Source organism: Berghia stephanieae, chromosome 4 (assembly GCF_034508935.2).
Source record: "Berghia stephanieae isolate SIO BIC M18660-M18661 chromosome 4, UCSD_Bste_1.3, whole genome shotgun sequence".
Classification (NCBI taxonomy): Eukaryota; Metazoa; Mollusca; class Gastropoda; order Nudibranchia; family Aeolidiidae; genus Berghia; species Berghia stephanieae.
Genome location: NC_088363.1, coordinates 55,450,937 through 55,469,659, shown reverse-complemented (window position 1 = coordinate 55,469,659; position 18,723 = coordinate 55,450,937). Strand labels below are relative to the sequence as shown.

At 34.3% G+C, this 18,723-nt stretch overlaps 1 protein-coding gene across 2 annotated transcripts in view; it reads right to left on the bottom strand.

Annotated features, from left to right (window-relative positions):
- The window catches only part of LOC144970857 (uncharacterized), a 147,430-nt gene that overhangs the window by 17,960 nt on the left and 110,747 nt on the right, over window positions 1-18,723 (bottom strand). For both annotated transcript variants that reach the window (XM_078910955.1, XM_078910956.1), the window contains exons 10-17: window positions 17,787-17,912; window positions 16,333-16,458; window positions 13,900-14,028; window positions 12,421-12,543; window positions 11,455-11,580; window positions 9,428-9,583; window positions 7,793-7,915; window positions 6,471-6,593 (exon numbers count right to left, since the gene is read on the bottom strand). In XM_078910955.1, the coding sequence (XP_078767081.1) occupies window positions 6,471-6,593; window positions 7,793-7,915; window positions 9,428-9,583; window positions 11,455-11,580; window positions 12,421-12,543; window positions 13,900-14,028; window positions 16,333-16,458; window positions 17,787-17,912 (1,032 nt within the window). The remainder of the gene's footprint in view (window positions 1-6,470; window positions 6,594-7,792; window positions 7,916-9,427; window positions 9,584-11,454; window positions 11,581-12,420; window positions 12,544-13,899; window positions 14,029-16,332; window positions 16,459-17,786; window positions 17,913-18,723) is intronic.

Here is an 18,723-nt window from a genome sequence, read left to right as displayed (position 1 = left end):
AATAACAAAGACACGAGTGACGTCACCTTCGTTTTATCTATAGATCTGTCACTAAGCAAATGGATGTTGTATTTTGCAGTGAGCTACTTGCAAAAATTACCAGGAAAGATAAAATACTTAATTTTATCACATATTTTTCTACATTTCAAATTTATTTATGAGGACAGTGAACACAAGCAACAAATTAAAATGAAAATCCGAATAATTAAATGTTTAAATAAGCTTAAAATGCCTTCGACAAGAAGCTATATGACTTAAAATGTGAACATGATGGTATTAAATGGTAAATTGGTTTCATATTACGATTTTCTGGGATTGTTATGATGATATCAAAGAATATTGAAATGAGTTTTATCTGTGGTGGGTTGAAGCTCTTATCGGCCCAAATCATAATAACACAAAAGTAAAGCTAGAGAAAAATTGAGGGAAATAATAATAATAATAATAATAATAATAATTAATAATAATAATAATAATAATAATAATAATAATAATAATAATAATAATAATAATAATAATAATAATAATAATAATGATGATGTATACTTTATTCATCAAAAAAATGGAAATTCGTTTACAGACGTGGCATGCATAAACATGTATAAACACAAAGTGAGAATCTATGGCGACAATATATACATATATATGTATATGCAAATTTACAAAAATGTTAAAAAATCTATATATCTATCTTTCTCTCTCTCTCTCTCTCTCTCTCTCTCTCTCTCTCTCTCTCTCTCTCTCTCCATATATATATATATATATATATATATATATATATATATATATATATATATATATATATATATATATACGAGTAGGTAGCTAGTAAAGATGCTAACAAAATATCTCTTTAACAAATCTATTTATCTAACTATTTATCTTTCCGTCTGCCTATTTATCTTTGTGCTTGCCTGTTTGTCTTTTTTCAGTTCAAGGTCAATGTCAGATCATTTATCGGAGAGATAAAGTTGGACATGACTTAGATAACAGTGTCTAAATTTGGACACTGGGTAAATTCCCACTCTGCTTTTAGAACTCTCCTGTTTACTGAGAAAACATAGGTTTTAAACAACAATTTTTGACATAAAGCTTTCATGTCATTGAAATTGATAGATAAAGATTTCTCAAAGTTGACAACAAATCATCTCGGAAGTCTCGGGTTTAAAAGAAAAAAAAATTATTGACATTAGGGTCATCGTGATTTATCATTTATAAAAAGTGAATAAAGTCTTGGTCGAAATAGAATAATAATACGTTTTTTATCAGTTTACAGCACAAATGTCAACTACCACTTGTTATTTTGATCGACGTATTTATGGAAAAGCCACTTATCAATGTGTTCCACTTATGTCAATGTCCAATCCACCATATTTGGAAATCCACCGGGAAATGTACATTGTACAGTGGTTCACAAATTTATTTCTATATATGTGCCTCATCGCATCGAAATGTTAAGAATGTTAAGACGGCTTAAACGCTAAATATTGAATTCGAATTTTTGGTCCAAACTATGGGGCATGCGTGTGAAAGTTTTTGTTTTCTTACAGGAGAAAATGCCAACGTTTCATGTTGGCCCTATTAATCTGGGTGAAGGCCTGGGTTACGTTTTTCTTTCATACGGAAAATTAATATAATTTATATAAGAAAAAAAATAAATAAATGATTTCTGATAATTTCTAATCGCTTTTTTTTTGTCATCTGGTTTGCCCTAACATGACACCGTTTTGAGACAATTAGTCACATATAGATAGTATTTGTTAATGTACTAAAAACGTTGGTTGTGTACTAACAAATTATTGCGAACAGTCTGTCAGTGACAAATTTTGGCCGTTTAACACTAAAAACGAGAGTTAAGTAATGTGAATCTCATACCTTCTAATTAAGGGTGGTATTAAAGTGGAATATCCCATAATTATCAAAACTCACTTGTCCACTTCATTCGCTAGTTGTTGTTTTTTAATGTCCACGCCAAGTTCAGTTCAGGAAAAAATGTCAACGTTTCATGATAACCTTTTTAATAGTTAAAAACGAATAACGATCTTTAAACAAAAGAGGTCCAATACAGTATGAATGGTGTCGAAGTAAATTGAGAAAGAGATTTTTACAATTCATGATAATGATTTTCCTCTTACCGTGTCCTTAAAACCGATCCTATAATGTGTTAGATTTATTTTCTCAGCGAGGATTCTAATAACCCTACATCCAATCCCTTTCATGGAAATTTGCAGGCAAGGAAAAGTGCAGAAGCCACATATCGAGGGATAGACCTCTCTGCTTTAGGCCCCTCTTCACAGTCCATCTCCAGATCTCCTTGGGGCGGCCTTGCTTCCTTTTTCCTTGGGTGAATCCCTCACAGAGCCTCCCACATCAATGCTTCGCAGGCCTGTGACAGACATACCTCACCTATCGCCATCCTCATCGTTAAGGAGACGATATGACACAATTGTCATTTCATCACTGCCTAGCAATGCCCACGCACACATATTATCATAGGATCTCTAACTATTTCAACATTTGTTATTTTTTTATTTCCTGAAAAACACATTTAAATCATTCTTTGTTTTTTGGAATCAAGTGATCCTAGCTCCATTAGCACTAACAGAGAAATTAGAATTCTTGTGCATAGTTTCATTAGCAAATTGCAGTCGTTTCGGCATGTCGTTGCCTTTCAATTTGTGAACGGCTTGTATTTTAATTGGACGAAATCCCGAAATCTTAATATTCTAAGTACTGAAGACTTAGAAAACTCAAATCGCCTTGCCGATGTGAGAACTGACTTTGGCTCACCTGGAGAAAGTAAGAACGCATCTTGAACTCTACGCAGCTTTTCTTCTGACGTTTTCAGCCGTCCACTTGTTTTCTTGTCTGTTGTTGAACCAGTTTCATAAAACTTAATGGTCGAACTACGAATTGCCTTCCGACCTGGTGCCTTTTTGCATACTTGGACTGAAAACGTCTTTGTACTTGAATTGATGATTCAGTTTCAATAAACCATTTCACACATCCCGCTTTTTCTACATCTGTCGCCATTTTAACTGTTTTCAATAAACCCGATGCAGCGTTCAATTATACATTCTAAAAACGACAAACGTGGCAAAAATAAAGACTTGAATAATCTTTTTATGAACCAAACTAAATTCCATAGTGATATCTTCATTAGTTTTGGAATAAACACGATTTGTTATTGGTTCCAAACTTATGGGACACTGTGTATATTCAGTTTTATTGGTTCAATTCATCCCACCAAATACGTTTTGAGACTTTGGCTCACAATTAACTTAGAGTCAAAAATATTTGATTCTTGGGTTACGTCTTTATGTTTTATTGAAAACAACAGACTTGGGCAGTGTATTAATGTAACAAAAACTAAATTATTACATTTTTAGACATTTAAACTTTAAAATATTAGGTTCCCAGCAATAAATACTCCCCGACATAATAGCAATCTGAGCATGATGTAGTGGGTTAATAATAATCATAAATCGCAATCTCTATCCTAAATCAAACCTATGACGTCCTATATAAAAGGCAATAGCGTATCTATCACGCCACTGTCTTTAACCAGTTAACTACCGTACTCTAAAAGAATCACATATTCAAAAATTTGGCCAGAAAACTTTTCCTTCAAATATCGATCGATTTAAATGCCCGTCATCTTGGCAATAACTCTCAAATCTGGGACTTTTCAAAGTATACATTAAAGTCCCAGGTTTGAGAAGTGTTGCCAAGATGAGGGCCATTTAAATCGATCGATATTTGAAGGACAAGTTTTCTGACCAAATTTTTAAATGCAAGTTGTTTTTTCAGAGCACGGCAATTAACTGGTTAGTATAAAGTTTGCGAAATAGATACGAATGTGGAAATTTTTATGGCTCATAATCGTGTCAAGTGTGTCAATCTTTGTATCCTTTCTTCACGTTGATATTGATGATGATGATGATGATGATGATGATGATGATGATGATGATGATGATGATGATGATGATGATGATGATGATGACGCATCAGCACTTGAAAAGATTTTTTTCCAACAAAATTGTTGTTATGAAATAAAGCGGCTGTTATCGTATCGGGAATGGTCTGATCTTTGAACAATAATAATAATAATATTGTGACAGATAGCCCTGTCCTTGTTTATCAGGACATTTTGTATTGAGTATATATTATACTATTACGAGAACTATAACAACTATCATTATATAAGTCCGTTTTTATGGCCATTTTGGAGGGTCCTTATGGTTTTCATTTGTTTGTTTTGTTTTTATTTTGTGTTGTTTATAAAGGGTTTTTTCTATCATTTCTTCTTTTTTTCATTAAAAAAAATATTTTTGTCGCTCTTGTTAACATTTGTAATTGTCATTTGTTCGGTGGTTAGTTTGTTTTGATTCATTTTGTATTTCTTTTGTTGTGGGTTTTTTTTTCTTCTAATAATACATTTTGCCATTACTGGTTTTTTTCGGGCTTTTGTTTGTTTGTTTTTTGTTTTTGTTTTTGTTGTTGTTTTTTTTTTGGTTAAAAATATGATATGACGGATCCATCCATAATTTAGTATTATATAAAATGTAAAAACTCACTTAATCATTTTTGAACATCTATGATTCCAAGTATAAAATAATCTTGATTCTATGTTTGCATTTTATTTATGTCATCATGTATGACGACTGATGGGTTTAACTTTGTAATATATTATGATACTATAAAAATTATCCGTTCTTTACAATGGCAAACGTTTTGTCAATTAAGAAAGAAAACTTTTACCTATAAATCGACAGATTGCAAAGATTTCTAACCATAGGTATATGAATAGATAAATCTAACGTGTGGTAAGTCTTTAAAATGTTAGCCGCACTGGTAAATTCTGAAAAAAAAAGTTTATCAAATTTATGCAAGAAAACTCGTTTTTCAAATGTCGATCGAATAAAATGACCCTCCCATTATAGAAACAAAATTCAAACCTGGGACTTCAATGAAATCTAAGGTTTGAGAGTTTTTGTAAAGGTGGGGGGTTGGATCATTACTCGTTTCCTGACCAAAATGTTAAGATTGTGTTGTGTTTTTTTTCAGAAAACTTTAGCGGCGGTGATGGGGGCACGAACCCGCGACCTTACTGGTACGACTGGCCGGGGAGATCGTGACTCTACCGTATGAGCTATCCGTACTAGTAAAGTCGCGGGTGTCGAGCCCCTATCTGCACCGCCGCGAAATTTGTATTCTCTGTTGTCTTCTGGCACATTCTTACTCGCTTCATTATCAACATAATGCCTGCTCCACTCACTTTTCTATTTTTTCAGAGTAGAGCGGAGCATTGTTGCCACATTATTAAATTATAATTGTTGCTATACGAGTTGTTTTTTCAGAGTACTGACGGGCTGTTCAGAATATTGGTTATTCTTTAAGAACAACCAGCATCAGCTATAAATCAAACGCATGAGGTGTTTCTTTTGGTTTGTTTGTTTTATGAAAGGGCACTTGGCAAACAGTTTGTATGGAATATAGAAACAAACATAGGAAGTGTAAATACAGGTTTTATCAAATATAAAAATATAGATCTAGATATAAACATATATTGTAAAAGACAATATAATAAAGGTGAGTCATCAAGCAGAAGAATGATGAAGTTTAAAATAGATAACATAAGATAAAGAAATTCTTGGAAATGTAAAAATAAAGATGAGATTAAGGAAACGGGGAATTTGCGTCCTTCAAATAAAGAGTTAGCTCAAATATAAGGCATAAGGGCACTACACTCTATTTTACAATCATTTCAACCAGGTTTTACAAAGAGGTTTCAGAAAAGAAAACAAACAACTAAATATTGTAATTGTACGATTCAATTTTTGCTTTTCCCTGCATGGGCTTATGGTCAAAACGAAACCTATTACTACCAGTTGTTAATTTGTTTCTGGCAATGATAAAGAAACCAGATCTTGATCACTTGACGACATACATTATAATGTGTAATGAATTTGGAAAAGAGTACTAGGTTACACAGTGTGTTATTTCAAACTGACAAAACTGTAGAGTATTATGCCGTCTGTCAAAGCAACCATTGTTTAAATGTTTCAGCCAGCAAGCTTTTCTTTTCAATATCTATTCCTTGAAATGACTCCGGCATTGCTAAAACGTCCCATTAAAGAACTGTTTAATGTCAATTTGAGGTTCAGGAAATGTCTCGTGTTTGACAAGTCAATGGCCATTTCAATCGATTGATAGCTTAAATGAATATTTTCTCACTTTAAAAAAACAGTACAGCAAAATTATTGAAGATGAAGTCAACATCATAACAACCACATCATCATCAACAAAAACGTCAACTACAAAAACAATAAAAGACTGATAAAAGCGATAACAGCTGCAGAAATACGAATAGCAATAACAAACCAAAACAAAAGAATTACAATGTTCATGATGGCAATAATGGTGTGGTGACGATTTCGTGTTGAGCAACGATCCACCAAATCCCTTACCTTCACAACTTCTTGCATCCTCTCTAAGGCTATACCCCTCGTTGCACTGACACTTGTAAGAGCCGTCTGTATTCTCACACAAGTGCTCACATTCATGTTCAGATAAGGCGCATTCGTTTTTATCTGTTATCGAAAAAAAATGTTTATGTGATATGATTATTAAATTAAATAGAAACAAACAATAATAAATGAGCTTCAAAAAGACCTGGTTTCATGACCAAGGATTACGTTTAAGGTTTGTCTCGGTCTTAGTTTAGGAATATCCTGAGATTTCTAAGTGTTGGTCTTGAGGTTAACCCGAGCTTTATGTCTTTGTAGATAATGTACTCGTAATATAAAATTACAATTGATCCATGCGATTAACTTAATTTTGGATTTCTTGAATAGAAGGTTACCTTATCAGGTATATTAAATTGACTACAGGACGATCAGAAAATAGGGTTTGAGTCTATTAATCTCTAGTCCATTGGGAAAAGGAAAAGTTCTTCCAATTTATTATATAAACCGTAGGTTTGTCAAATTATCAGGTTATTTAACTTCTTCTTCATCTTTTTATACTCAACATCACAATCATCCTGATGATTATTATCATCATCATCATCATCATCATCATCATCATCATCATCATCATCATCATCATCAAAAATAATAATAATAATAACCATCATCATCATCATCATCATCAAAAATAATAATCATCATCATCATCATCAACATCATCATCATCATCATCATCATCATCATCATCATCATCATCATCATCATCATCATCATCACTACCACCTCTGTTTTATTGTTATTATCCTCTTGGTTTTTTAGCAGCACATACGATTGATACAAAGGTTCTCCATATTTCCTTGGCAGACGCCATTTTTGTTACTTAAGCCCAAGACGAACCTTTTTTTTTCATCTCCTTTTCGATGCTTCTTCTCAAGACCTCTATCGGTCGTCTATTTTCTCATTTTCACTTGATGTGTTCATCTAATAATGTCTGCATTCATTCTCAGCACATGACCTGTCCACTTCCGTTCAGAGGCTTCCCCTCCATGCTCCTTTCCTGGACCAAGAACCTCTCATGAACCTCTTCTCGTAATACTAAATCAAGTTTTTCTGCGAATCTATACTGCCACTGGACTCTTGCTGCATTTCTTATCATTCCATTTGTAATCATCTGAGTCTATGTGAACGACCATGCCGAAGGCGTTAGTTCAAATAATATATGGAATCTCTTCTTCCCCTTTAAAACATCAACCGATTGTTTTATTTCAACTTTATCCTAGACTTGGAATCAATAGACCATTCTCACTTATCGTGCATTTTACCGATACAACTCTGATTGTCTCCAGCTATTTGAAATCCTTCTGGGCATGCGCAGTGGGCACTTCCGGGAGTGTTGACACATTTGTGGTCACATTGAAGATCACCAACGACGCATTCATCAATGTCTGGAATAATATAATGCAAAACTTTCAGTTACATTTTGAATATTGTGTTAAAATGACCTGCTACCTCTAAACGGTGTTATGGCGACGTGACCAAAATGCTAAAAACTGAGATTTTAGTTATAATTCATTGGAATTATATGTTTGAGAGGGGAGGATATACATTTGTATTTTAAAGCGCCAAAAATTAACATTTCAATTTTTTAGTCAATTTAGCTTTATAGCCCCTTTTTGCCATCTCCTCCATTCCGACATTCCTCTGTTTCGAGGTGATGGTTCACAAATGATTCACAGACTTTGTCAATGTTATCAATAATATTTCAAATTTACCTTAGCTAAATCTTTTATAATGTAAAATTTCACATTAATGATATTAAAATTTGATATTTTTCTAATTCTTTTGCTCCGAGACAAATGGAACTTTAAAAGTTACTATCCATTTTGCTTACTGAGATTAACGAGGAGATGGATTCCAGGTTCGAGCCCCGTTTCAGACACTTTCGTATATTTCTATGGGCAAGGTTGTTCGTTCCAAATTTGCTCACTTTGGACAACATGTGTTATTCCTGTTGACATCGGACGTTTGTTTGATGGATTACATATCTATTGATAGTATGCGCTTTGCTAAGAAGCTCACAACATTGCCATCCGGAAGTATAACGGACCAACACACAAAACTGTATGTAACCTTGAACTTTTATAGTCTGGTTAATACAGTTAAGTGAGAAGTACTCATAAACGTGGATGGCAAAAAAAACAATAACAAAGACCTGAGTGACGTCATCTTCGTTCTATCTATATTCCTACATGGAATCCTAGATGACGGCATATAACGGAAGGACCTAAGTAAAACTATTACTTGAGTCCAGGGGGAAAAATATCAATAATTACATACCACTTTTTAAATACTAAACGACTTTAAAATGCCAATCTGACAACTGTAAAAATGCAGGAAATGTTTTTAAAAATACCAGAGCCGAATAAAGCAATATTATCAACAGAGCATTAAGCTTAATTTTTTTCATTCAGTTCTTTATGACCTAATAACAAATTGACACGATGGATCACAATTATCAAATGGAAGAAAATATCCAATTTGTGGAATATGAGCTATATCAAGTATTTATCACAGAGTACTTTATTATTCACCATTCTCAATGCGCTTTCAAATTGTGCGGCTTATGTGGTCTAGTGGTATGACACTTGCTTTCGGATCGGAAGGTCCTGGGTTCGAGCCTCGCTCGGCGCATAGTTGAGTCCTTGGAAAAGGTTCTTTACTCATATTCTCTCACCGTACTCAGGTGTAAAATGAATACCTGGTCTGGCCGTTAACAGCGTTGTCTCGGTTCGAAAAAGATTGTGATATCGCCTAACAGGCGTCATGTCTCGTCCTACATATGAAGTGTTGCTGTTAGCCAGGGACCCCTTGTAAAGGGCATTGAGCACGTTGTTTAGTGGATATTGCGTTATATAAAAAAGCTCAGAATTAGCTCAAAATTGATACAAAACATATACCTGTACAATTGATGCCATCGGCTGGACTTCCCTCAAAGCCGGAATCGCAAACACAATCGTTGACGGCACGCGCATGAGGACCGATCGAGTGTGAGTATGCTGGGCACTTGCTGCACTGAGCTGATTCAATATCGTAGAACTGGCTGTCCGAACAGGCTTTAGGTTTGAAAGGGAATGGGTAAGAAACAGATGTCATGAGCAAAATTGGTATAAATGCTTACATTTCGAAGAACATGTTTCAAGGCCGATTTATACTCATTTATGTTTTAAAAAATAAATAAAAAATAAAATTCCCTTCATTCATCCCATCGGGGAAATTTTTCTCTAGGGTCTATCCCAAGAGAAGACCGGAATAACTCAGGCGTCAGCCGCAGTGCAGCGCCGCAAATTGAGCTAGGACGACGTGACTTGCTCAAGGCCACACAGCGTCGCAGCGGGCGATTGAACTCGGTACCTTTCGAGAACGAAGCAAAGATCGTACCGCTGAGCCACGCTGCTCCCCAATTTTTATAATCTCATTGTTGCAATGGAATTGCTCTGAAACCGATGTGTACTTATTTGCAGGCTTGAAAACCCAATTTGATATGGTCTAGATGTTGTAATGGAAATACTCTCAAAATATTGTCCATTACATCAATTAAATAAAGGTCCATAATTGCGTCCTGTTACCAGACCATTAAATATTTGCTCATTGTCCAAACCAAAGACATTACATCAGTGATGAAATAAGCCCATATAATTGCGTTTCGTTATAAGTTCTGAATATATGTGCAGCTATCGTAAGGGGTAGATATCTCGGAAATATCTCAGGAACTTCGAATGCGACGTATACAAAATATTTTCAAAATGTTTCCGGCAACACAAATCGGCCATTAGACTCATATTTCAATATAGTAACTTATATGTATCCTCTTATTCAAACGTTAGGCAATTGTTTTAGAAAATGTCCAAAGATGGTCAACAAAGCTTTTGAGGGATGCTGAAAATAAGCCTTATGAGGAAAGGTTAAAATACTTAGCCCGCCCATCTTTATAATATAGAAGGAAGAAATACATTTTTCTTCCTATACAGTTGTACAAAATTGTCAACAGTTTTTATAAATTGACCACAATACATTTTTAAGTAGCTCGACGTAAAATTTACCGTCGGAGATAATACAAAATTTGTATCTCATATTCTTCGACAACTATTCGGCAAAATTTTTTTATTGCAAGGACAGGTTAAAATCAATATTCTAAAAATCTAGAAGTATAAATCACTTGAAAATGCTATTGACAGCGAACTCCATATCATAAATATTTTTTTGATGAAAAGATTTTAAAATGTGTAAATTTTTTATTCCTTATGATGAACATAATTATAACCATTTCAGGTAATTCTTTACATGTGCGCGTTTCTATATTGCTCAAATGGTACTTAAAGATAGTTGACCGAAGCAATCTTTACAATGCAATGTCATTTTAGATAAATTATGATAAAAAATGTTTGTTTTTATCTTTTTATTATATAATTATCTATACGTCACAAAAAATTGCCCATATTCTGTCTTGTCGATCATCTGTTTTATACGGATATTTAGCTGCCTGTAATAAATTACCATTATATTTCACTAAAGATATTATTTATTTATCTATTTCTGTTGCCATCGAACTTGTTTCTTTTACCAATTATTTTATCTAACAATTCATATAAAATGTAAGATTTGCTAACACAAGGAATAACATTGTTAAGCTGGAGGGTAAACGTTTTAAAGCGCTTGAAAAAATGATGGACTACTCTTTAGTTCTCATTAAAATAATATATTTAATATCTTTGATCATAGCCTATCTCAAGCCAAAGATTCTTTTCACAAAACATGTCCTGTAAGAAACCCTAGATGTGAAATCTTTGAGAAGCTCATGGATAGTCAGTGCCTCGGAACAGCCTCAATTAATGGCTTTGTCATCAAAGAAGTTGTTAAAGTCTGACCCATGTGGTAAGCCATATTCCATTCCAATGGTTTATATTTTATCCGATAGTTTTCATACCTGAGCAAGAAGTTCCATCAGAACTCAACACTTTTCCCTCCATATTGCAAGAGCAGTTAAATGATCCAAGAGTGTTGTTGCAAGCATCTTCACACCCTCCATTGTTAAGCTCACATTCGTTCACATCTGTGGACAGTAAGCAAGAGCATGTCTCAACCATTTTGTCAATCTTTTGTGTTTTGTTTCTCTATATGAAGTAACATTGCCTTTATTCATCCCTAACGGGAGGTTTTTCTTTGGATTTTTTTCCAAGTGACGACTAGACTAGACTACCCGAGGTGTGGTCTGTAGTACAGCACCGCAAAGGAAGCTAGCGCGAGGTAACTTACTCACACAGCGCGACGGGGATTTGAACTTGGTTAAATGCGAAGCAAAAGCCATACAGTCAAGCCAAGATGCCACTTATATATAATGTCTGCACAAGATTCTAGAGATTTTCTTGAAAGTTAATGTAATTGAATGTAGATATGAGATTTTATGAGTATTCTATTTTTCTCTATGAATTTTCTTCTTCAATAAAGATAAAATTTTAAAATATTGGATTAGATGCACATGGTTCGTTTTGTCGTTTTGTTTTAAATATGTTTGTATTTATTGTTACATACCATAACCACTTTATTCGGGTGTGAATAAGTAACAAATAACCGCTTACAGGCAGAGACATATATTGTAGCAGTGTTGTTAATACAGAACCCCTAACATGTGGATTGTAATGTATGAAGTAGAAAATTAGTTTTCATGTCACCTCCTTATGATAATAGTTTAATCATCTTTATTCGAAGCTAGAATAATTTAATCCATGAAATTGTACTATGGTAATGTTCATAATTATTTATTCATTAAACTGTAGTTAGAGCAAGGAATTTTTTTTAAATCAATTAATTGCATTAAGAGAACGTGTGTTTATAATTAGAGCACAGCAATATATTCCTATTTTCATTGTCATATTTGAAGCCATTTATTTACCGTCGCAGGAGAACCCATCAGTGTTCAATTCGTATCCCTTAAGACATGCGCACTTAAACGATCCAGGGATATTTTCGCATTCTTGGGAACAGCCCCCGTTGTCTTTTAAGCATTCATCCACATCTGATAGATAAAAGGAAGAATTCAACAAGCATATAAAATGTCGACATAAAAAAGAATAATTACCAAACCTCGCAACAAAAGAGTTTCTCATTTCTTACTGCGAAATGGGTATTGGATTTGATCTATTATTCTCTTTTTGCAAAATATTGATTAGTTTTATTTCGTGTGAATTTTAAAAATGTGGATTATAAGGCGCGTCCTAAAAGACAACCTTTCCTCGGGTTCAAGTTCGTATAAAATTTCAATTTCAAGATATAAAATTTGGAATGGTTTTATTGATTAAAAAATGACTTTTTTTCAAATTATCACATGGAAAATAATAGGGTGCAGACGTGTACTGAGAAAAAGAGTTTGTTGCTTTTTTGAGAGGCAGCTTCAGTGGCGGAGGTGTACACGCCACTGCTTTGTTAAGATTTATTCGGTTTTGTTTTAGGGGGATAATTTACTTCAAAGCTGACACAAGTCAATGTTTATATGAAATAAATTTCACAATCTAATAGAATTAATAAAAGTTAATGCATACATTCAGAGGTTTAGTACTCTAATGTATTTACCATGTTAAAGCTGTCGTCCAAGTTTTCCATTGGAATGCTGGTATCTCCTTCAGTGCCCTTCCTGAATAACTTCAGTGATTAGTATGATTTTCCTTTTAACCAGGGATTTTTGTCTATTTTTCTGTCATGTTCTAACATTTGCCAAGTTGGGAATAATTGCCTCTCAGGGTATTATGCACTGTTAACCTCAAGTTCAAAACTTAATTAGTATGATTTGAGTTTAGTTTCTTAACTTCCAAATCTCAATTCTTTTATTGCTGGTAAATTTTACTTTAAACTCCTACTTACTTCTCTAAACTACCGGATAGGCATTGTGAGTCACATTTGTCTTCTTCTTCTTTTTTTTTTTTTTTTTTGGTTAACCAACATATTGCAGTCATATGTTGAATAGGATATTGGACAAAGATTTTTAATTAGAGGTCTTCAGTGAGATTTGAACATGATATAAGTAGCCTGAAAAGCGAATGTCTTTTCTAATTTACACCGTATCCTGTCAATTTTGCTTTAGAGCAATAAACTTGAAGAGTCATTAATTAACCCTTTTCAAGGGGAGTTCAATTTTACTATAATTTGTGAATGTAATCGTGTCGTGTTCGCCAAGAGAGCAGACGCCACGAATATAACGTTGTGAAAACGATGTCAAAGAGTTGGAACGAGTTAAAGAATCGAGAGATTTTGATTTGAAAGAAATTTAGTTCGCCGATGAGGGGTTAATTCTAACTCTACTATAAACAATGACCAGTCCTTTCAAAATGTGGTATTACAAATTGTAACAAATTTGTATGTAATTATATAAAGTTACCTAAACAAGCATCCTGTTTGTCAGAAGATGTGTAGCCATCCATACAAACACACGTGTAAGATCCTTCATTGTTAACACACTGACCGTGGGAACAGACTTTATAGCTATATCGTTGACATTCGTTGATATCTGATGAAATTTAGAATAAGTAAAGAAGGAGACGGCCAGAATTCTCTTCATATAACAATACCAGAAATAAATGTAAAATCTGATTAGAAAAACAATAATAATATATTACCATCATCACATTTATGAAGTATTAAAACCACTCTCGTTTACATGGTCTAGGTTCTATAACATTGTCTACCAAGTTTTGATTGGGTAGCTAGCTCTGTTAGACCTGATGGAAAGTCTCTTGTGGTGGATTTTTAAATTATTAAATAGCTGTCATGTTGAATCTGAATTGATGTGTCTCGTTGCGATAAAAGGTTCTAAAACCCTTTAAATAAAAGTGACATAATGAGTAGTTTTCTAGTAAAGTTATGACAACTTGTGTCACTAGTATAGGTATCATAGGGTTAAAGTCATTTCAGACATGTTAAGTAAACGTTGTCTGGTCAAAAGGAAAGACTAAATTATTCTTTACTGGTTTGGATTTATTTCACGAGTTTTTTAGCGCCACTTAACACCACGAGCCTGCGAATGAGTCTTAAGGTGGGTGGGGGGGGGGGGGGGCGACACTAAACATTATGAATTTTGACCCAGTTTGCTAAAATTTGATTTTGGTGGGATGTTGTCATGTGACCATTTGTCTGCATCAAAAATTGCATGAGAACTTCATCTTCAGTTTTTTTTCTACTCAAAATAACGTATTTTGTGACCCATGGTATGGTTAAATCTGCCCATTTTTAGTTTCAGTGGACTGATTTCATGCAAAGAATATCAAATAGTCTTTATAACTAAGTAAAGGCAAAAACTTATCGATGAAAAGTAAAAACTCTCCTCTATCTTCAACAACCAATCACTATGTTCTTGATTATGTCATGTGGTCACAATCCAATCAGAGAGCGAGAGGAGAGTTTTTCCCTAAACTCGTTTACTTTGACTTTTAAATGCGTTTTTCTCAAAACTGCAATTTTCGTCGCTAAAATCTATCTCCTCCCTCAGTTTTCAACCAATCTTCTTCAAACTTTCTACAAATGAGTGTCATACAAATACGCAGGTCCTCTAGGAGCTGGATTTTTGAAAAAAAAAAATTAATTTATGAGTAATTTGAAATTATGTAACTTTTTTCAATGGGAATAATCGAGTCATAACTTTGAAATTAATTTTTAAAGTTTCTAATTAAAAAATTAGAAATCGGGCTTTAGAGCCTCTTTATTTTCCTTTTTTTTTCTACCCCTGGTAAAAATGGTATGGCAATGGGTTGATAAACAAAAAAGCCTTTGACTTTTTAAGATTTGTTGTTTATTTTCCAATATGGCGTCATTTCCATAGTAACGGGCAAATTTTTCGAAAAGAATTATATGCAATCATCCTTCCCAAACATATACATTATGACTGTGCATAGAAGTTTAGGATATTTCATCAAATAAAAAAAAATTACCCTTTAGTTCCCCCCCCCCCCCCCCCCCTTTAGTGCGAGGTAAAAATAACACATTTTAAAAATCCATCGCCATGAAAGAATGCCTTTTTACCACTTCTCAAACTAAGACTCTTAGATATTTCTAAACCAGTAAATTATAAAAGTCTTTATTTTCCAACGAATTCAAGTTGTCAAAAGCGGCCACCATCAAAACATTTCAGAGAGCCTACCTACTTAGGATTCTATTCTTATGTTGCGTTTGTATTCATACGCATCAAAGGATTATTTTAAATGGCAATCAGCCGTCATTTCAATCTCGATTTGAGCCAATATAATGAGCAAAACTATTGTGCAATCGTTGAATAAAATGTTTTATCTATTTTTCAAAAATAGGTTGGAGTTTAAAATTGTTCGGTACAGACCATGTTGAAGTTTTTCCAACGACCACTGAATTACTGCCAAATCTAAATATTATAAAACTATTTTTCACAGATTGATGTACTAATAATTTGCAAATCTTTCTTAAATTAAGGATAATTTTATTACCCTTTGACTAAAATGATTATTTAGAATACCTGATAGGACATAAAAATGGTCCCTGTTTTGACCTTGGTCTTTGGAATCGCCATCTGGCCACCCTGTTTCCAGATTTATTTGCGCGCATCTACAGAAGTCATTACCGGACCGATTTTATCGCTGATAGCTCAACAGATTTGTGTATATAAAGTTCCACGATAACAAAAACAGTATAATCATCATAATAGTTTAATAGTATAGTAAGAAGAGATTAATGCCTGTTAGCAATAACCTTTATTTCTCCACAAATATGGCAGGTTCTCCACTAGTGATTCCAAAAATAAACAAGCATTGCCACTAAGCAGTGATTGAGTGGTTCGACTCATACATACCTGTACAGTTGTGACCATCCTCTGCCAGCTGCCATCCTTTCCTATCACATCGACAGTAGTAGGACCCCTGACGGTTGATGCAAATCTCTTCACAGCCGCCGTTACCTTCGGCACACTCATCTACATCTGAACCGATAGATTGAACAAATCGTCGTCATTGTCGTCGACACTATCAATATTATCATCGTTATTAAATTCATCATCATCATCATCATCATCATCATCATCATCATCATCATCATCATCATCAACGTCATCATTGTTATTAGAGTGTGGCGGGGTTGACAGAAGACTATGATCGTAAAATATACTAACAAAAAGGTGAATATTGATGGCTTGGGATGGAACCATTGCAAACAATGGACGAGTGCAAATCATTCATCAACAAAAAATGAACAATGGAACATTGAAAATAATACACAATTATTATTATTGCCATCACCATGATCATTATTTTCATATCATAATGCCAATTACAACTTACTAGCTAAAACGAATTCAATAATAATTCAATACCAATATCTACTTCAACGCAACAACAACAACAACAGGAACGACCACAGCAGCAACAATAAAAACAACAACAACAACAAAAATAACATATACAAACCAACTACATCCTGATCAGAGTAATAATGCAAGTTGCAGTCTGACGTACAGCTTGATCCAAAACAAATTAATGACAATCCAAAAAAACAAAACAAAACAAACAAACGAAAATCAAAACGGATGTCACCGTGACTTGACGACGTCTCTCCTGATTATGTTGGAATGCGGACAGTTGACCGGTTTATTCTTGGAAACATGGGTGGGAGGGGGGGGGGGGGTTGTGCTTGTGCATGTAACAGAATAAAAACCTATTCATGTGTGCATGTTTGAGAGCGTTTTTATTTGTTTGTGTGTTTATTCATCTGTATAATGTAATCTAGTTCATATATATTATGTTTTCGCTTGTGTGTGTGTGTGTGTGTGTGTGTGTGTATGAGAGAGAGAGAAAGAGAGAGAGAGAGTCTTTACATTTTGCAGGTTTATAAACATAATTCCCTGAGTGGAGCAAACTGAAGTACAAGAATATTATTCTGATTTATCACAGTCTTCTCGTCTTAGTGACCTGTTAACAAAACAACATTGTATTGATATTTATCAAAGATCTATCAAGCAAAGTGGAATGAGACCTGAATTATCTAAACAAATTATTATAATCAAGCTGCTATCACCAATTCTGATCAAGGGTTTTGGGTTCAATCCGACATCTGGAAAATAGTAGAAAGCAAAGGCACCCCTTAGAGTAACCATTTTTGATTGAAGACTTCTCTTTAGAAAATTTCTTCTTTATCTCTCTTTTAAGCTTCTTGCCATTAATCAACAGCAAAACAGCAACAGCATAAAAAAACAACAACAAAAACATCAACAGCATCAAAGAATATGAACCCATTGCAACATAACCTGCTTACCATTACAGTAATCAGGGGATCCACTGCTGGTGAATCCAGTAATGTTACAGTCACACTTGAAGGATCCGATCGTGTTGATACAGGGGCCGGGACACTGGTTACCTGACGTGTTGCACTCGTCAATATCTGAAATTAGATTTTTTTTTTTTTAATTCAGAGTAAAGTCTAAGGAGAAAATATGAAAATAAAGTACGTATTAGAATTATAGACATCTGTGGGAGCATTGCGTTCCTCAAAAAAGAAGAAGAAGTCAGTTTATTTCAAAGTGGGTCGATCTTAAGGACAAAAAGCCGACGCCTTAATCTTTCAAAGCTCAAATAAAAACTTTCTTTCATTATGACCCAGAAGGTCCTAGATTCTCGCCTCGCTTCAGGCACTTTCGTTTATTTTTCGATGAACTAGATTATATATATATATATATATGTGTGTGTGTGTGTGTGTGTGTCTGTGTGTGTGAGTGTGTGTGTGGGGGGGGGGGGAATCGCGTAGCATGTTTGACCAGCGTCTTACGCACACCAATCATCACTCAATCGGGGAGACTAGCAGGGCAGTGATTGCCGTAGGCGGTAACTGTTACGTTTTAAAGTTATACAAACAATTAGGGGTGGGGAAGGTGGAACTAGAGCATTATCATTTATTACATAAATGATACTGTGTGAGAGCAATCCCCACTCTCTTTTGCCTGCTGTGGGTAAGAGTATGAGGTGTTCAGCAGGCCTGCCTAACCTCAGTTTCAAATTTCAGGGACATTTTACGAATAAAACCTCAGATGATGATGATGATGATGATGATGATGATGATGATGATGATGATGATGATGATGATGATGATGATGATGATGATGATGATAAAGATTATGACGATGACGATGAAGATGGTGATGATGATTGTGGTGTTGTTGGCGGTGGTAGTGGAGCTGATCTTAAATGTGATGACA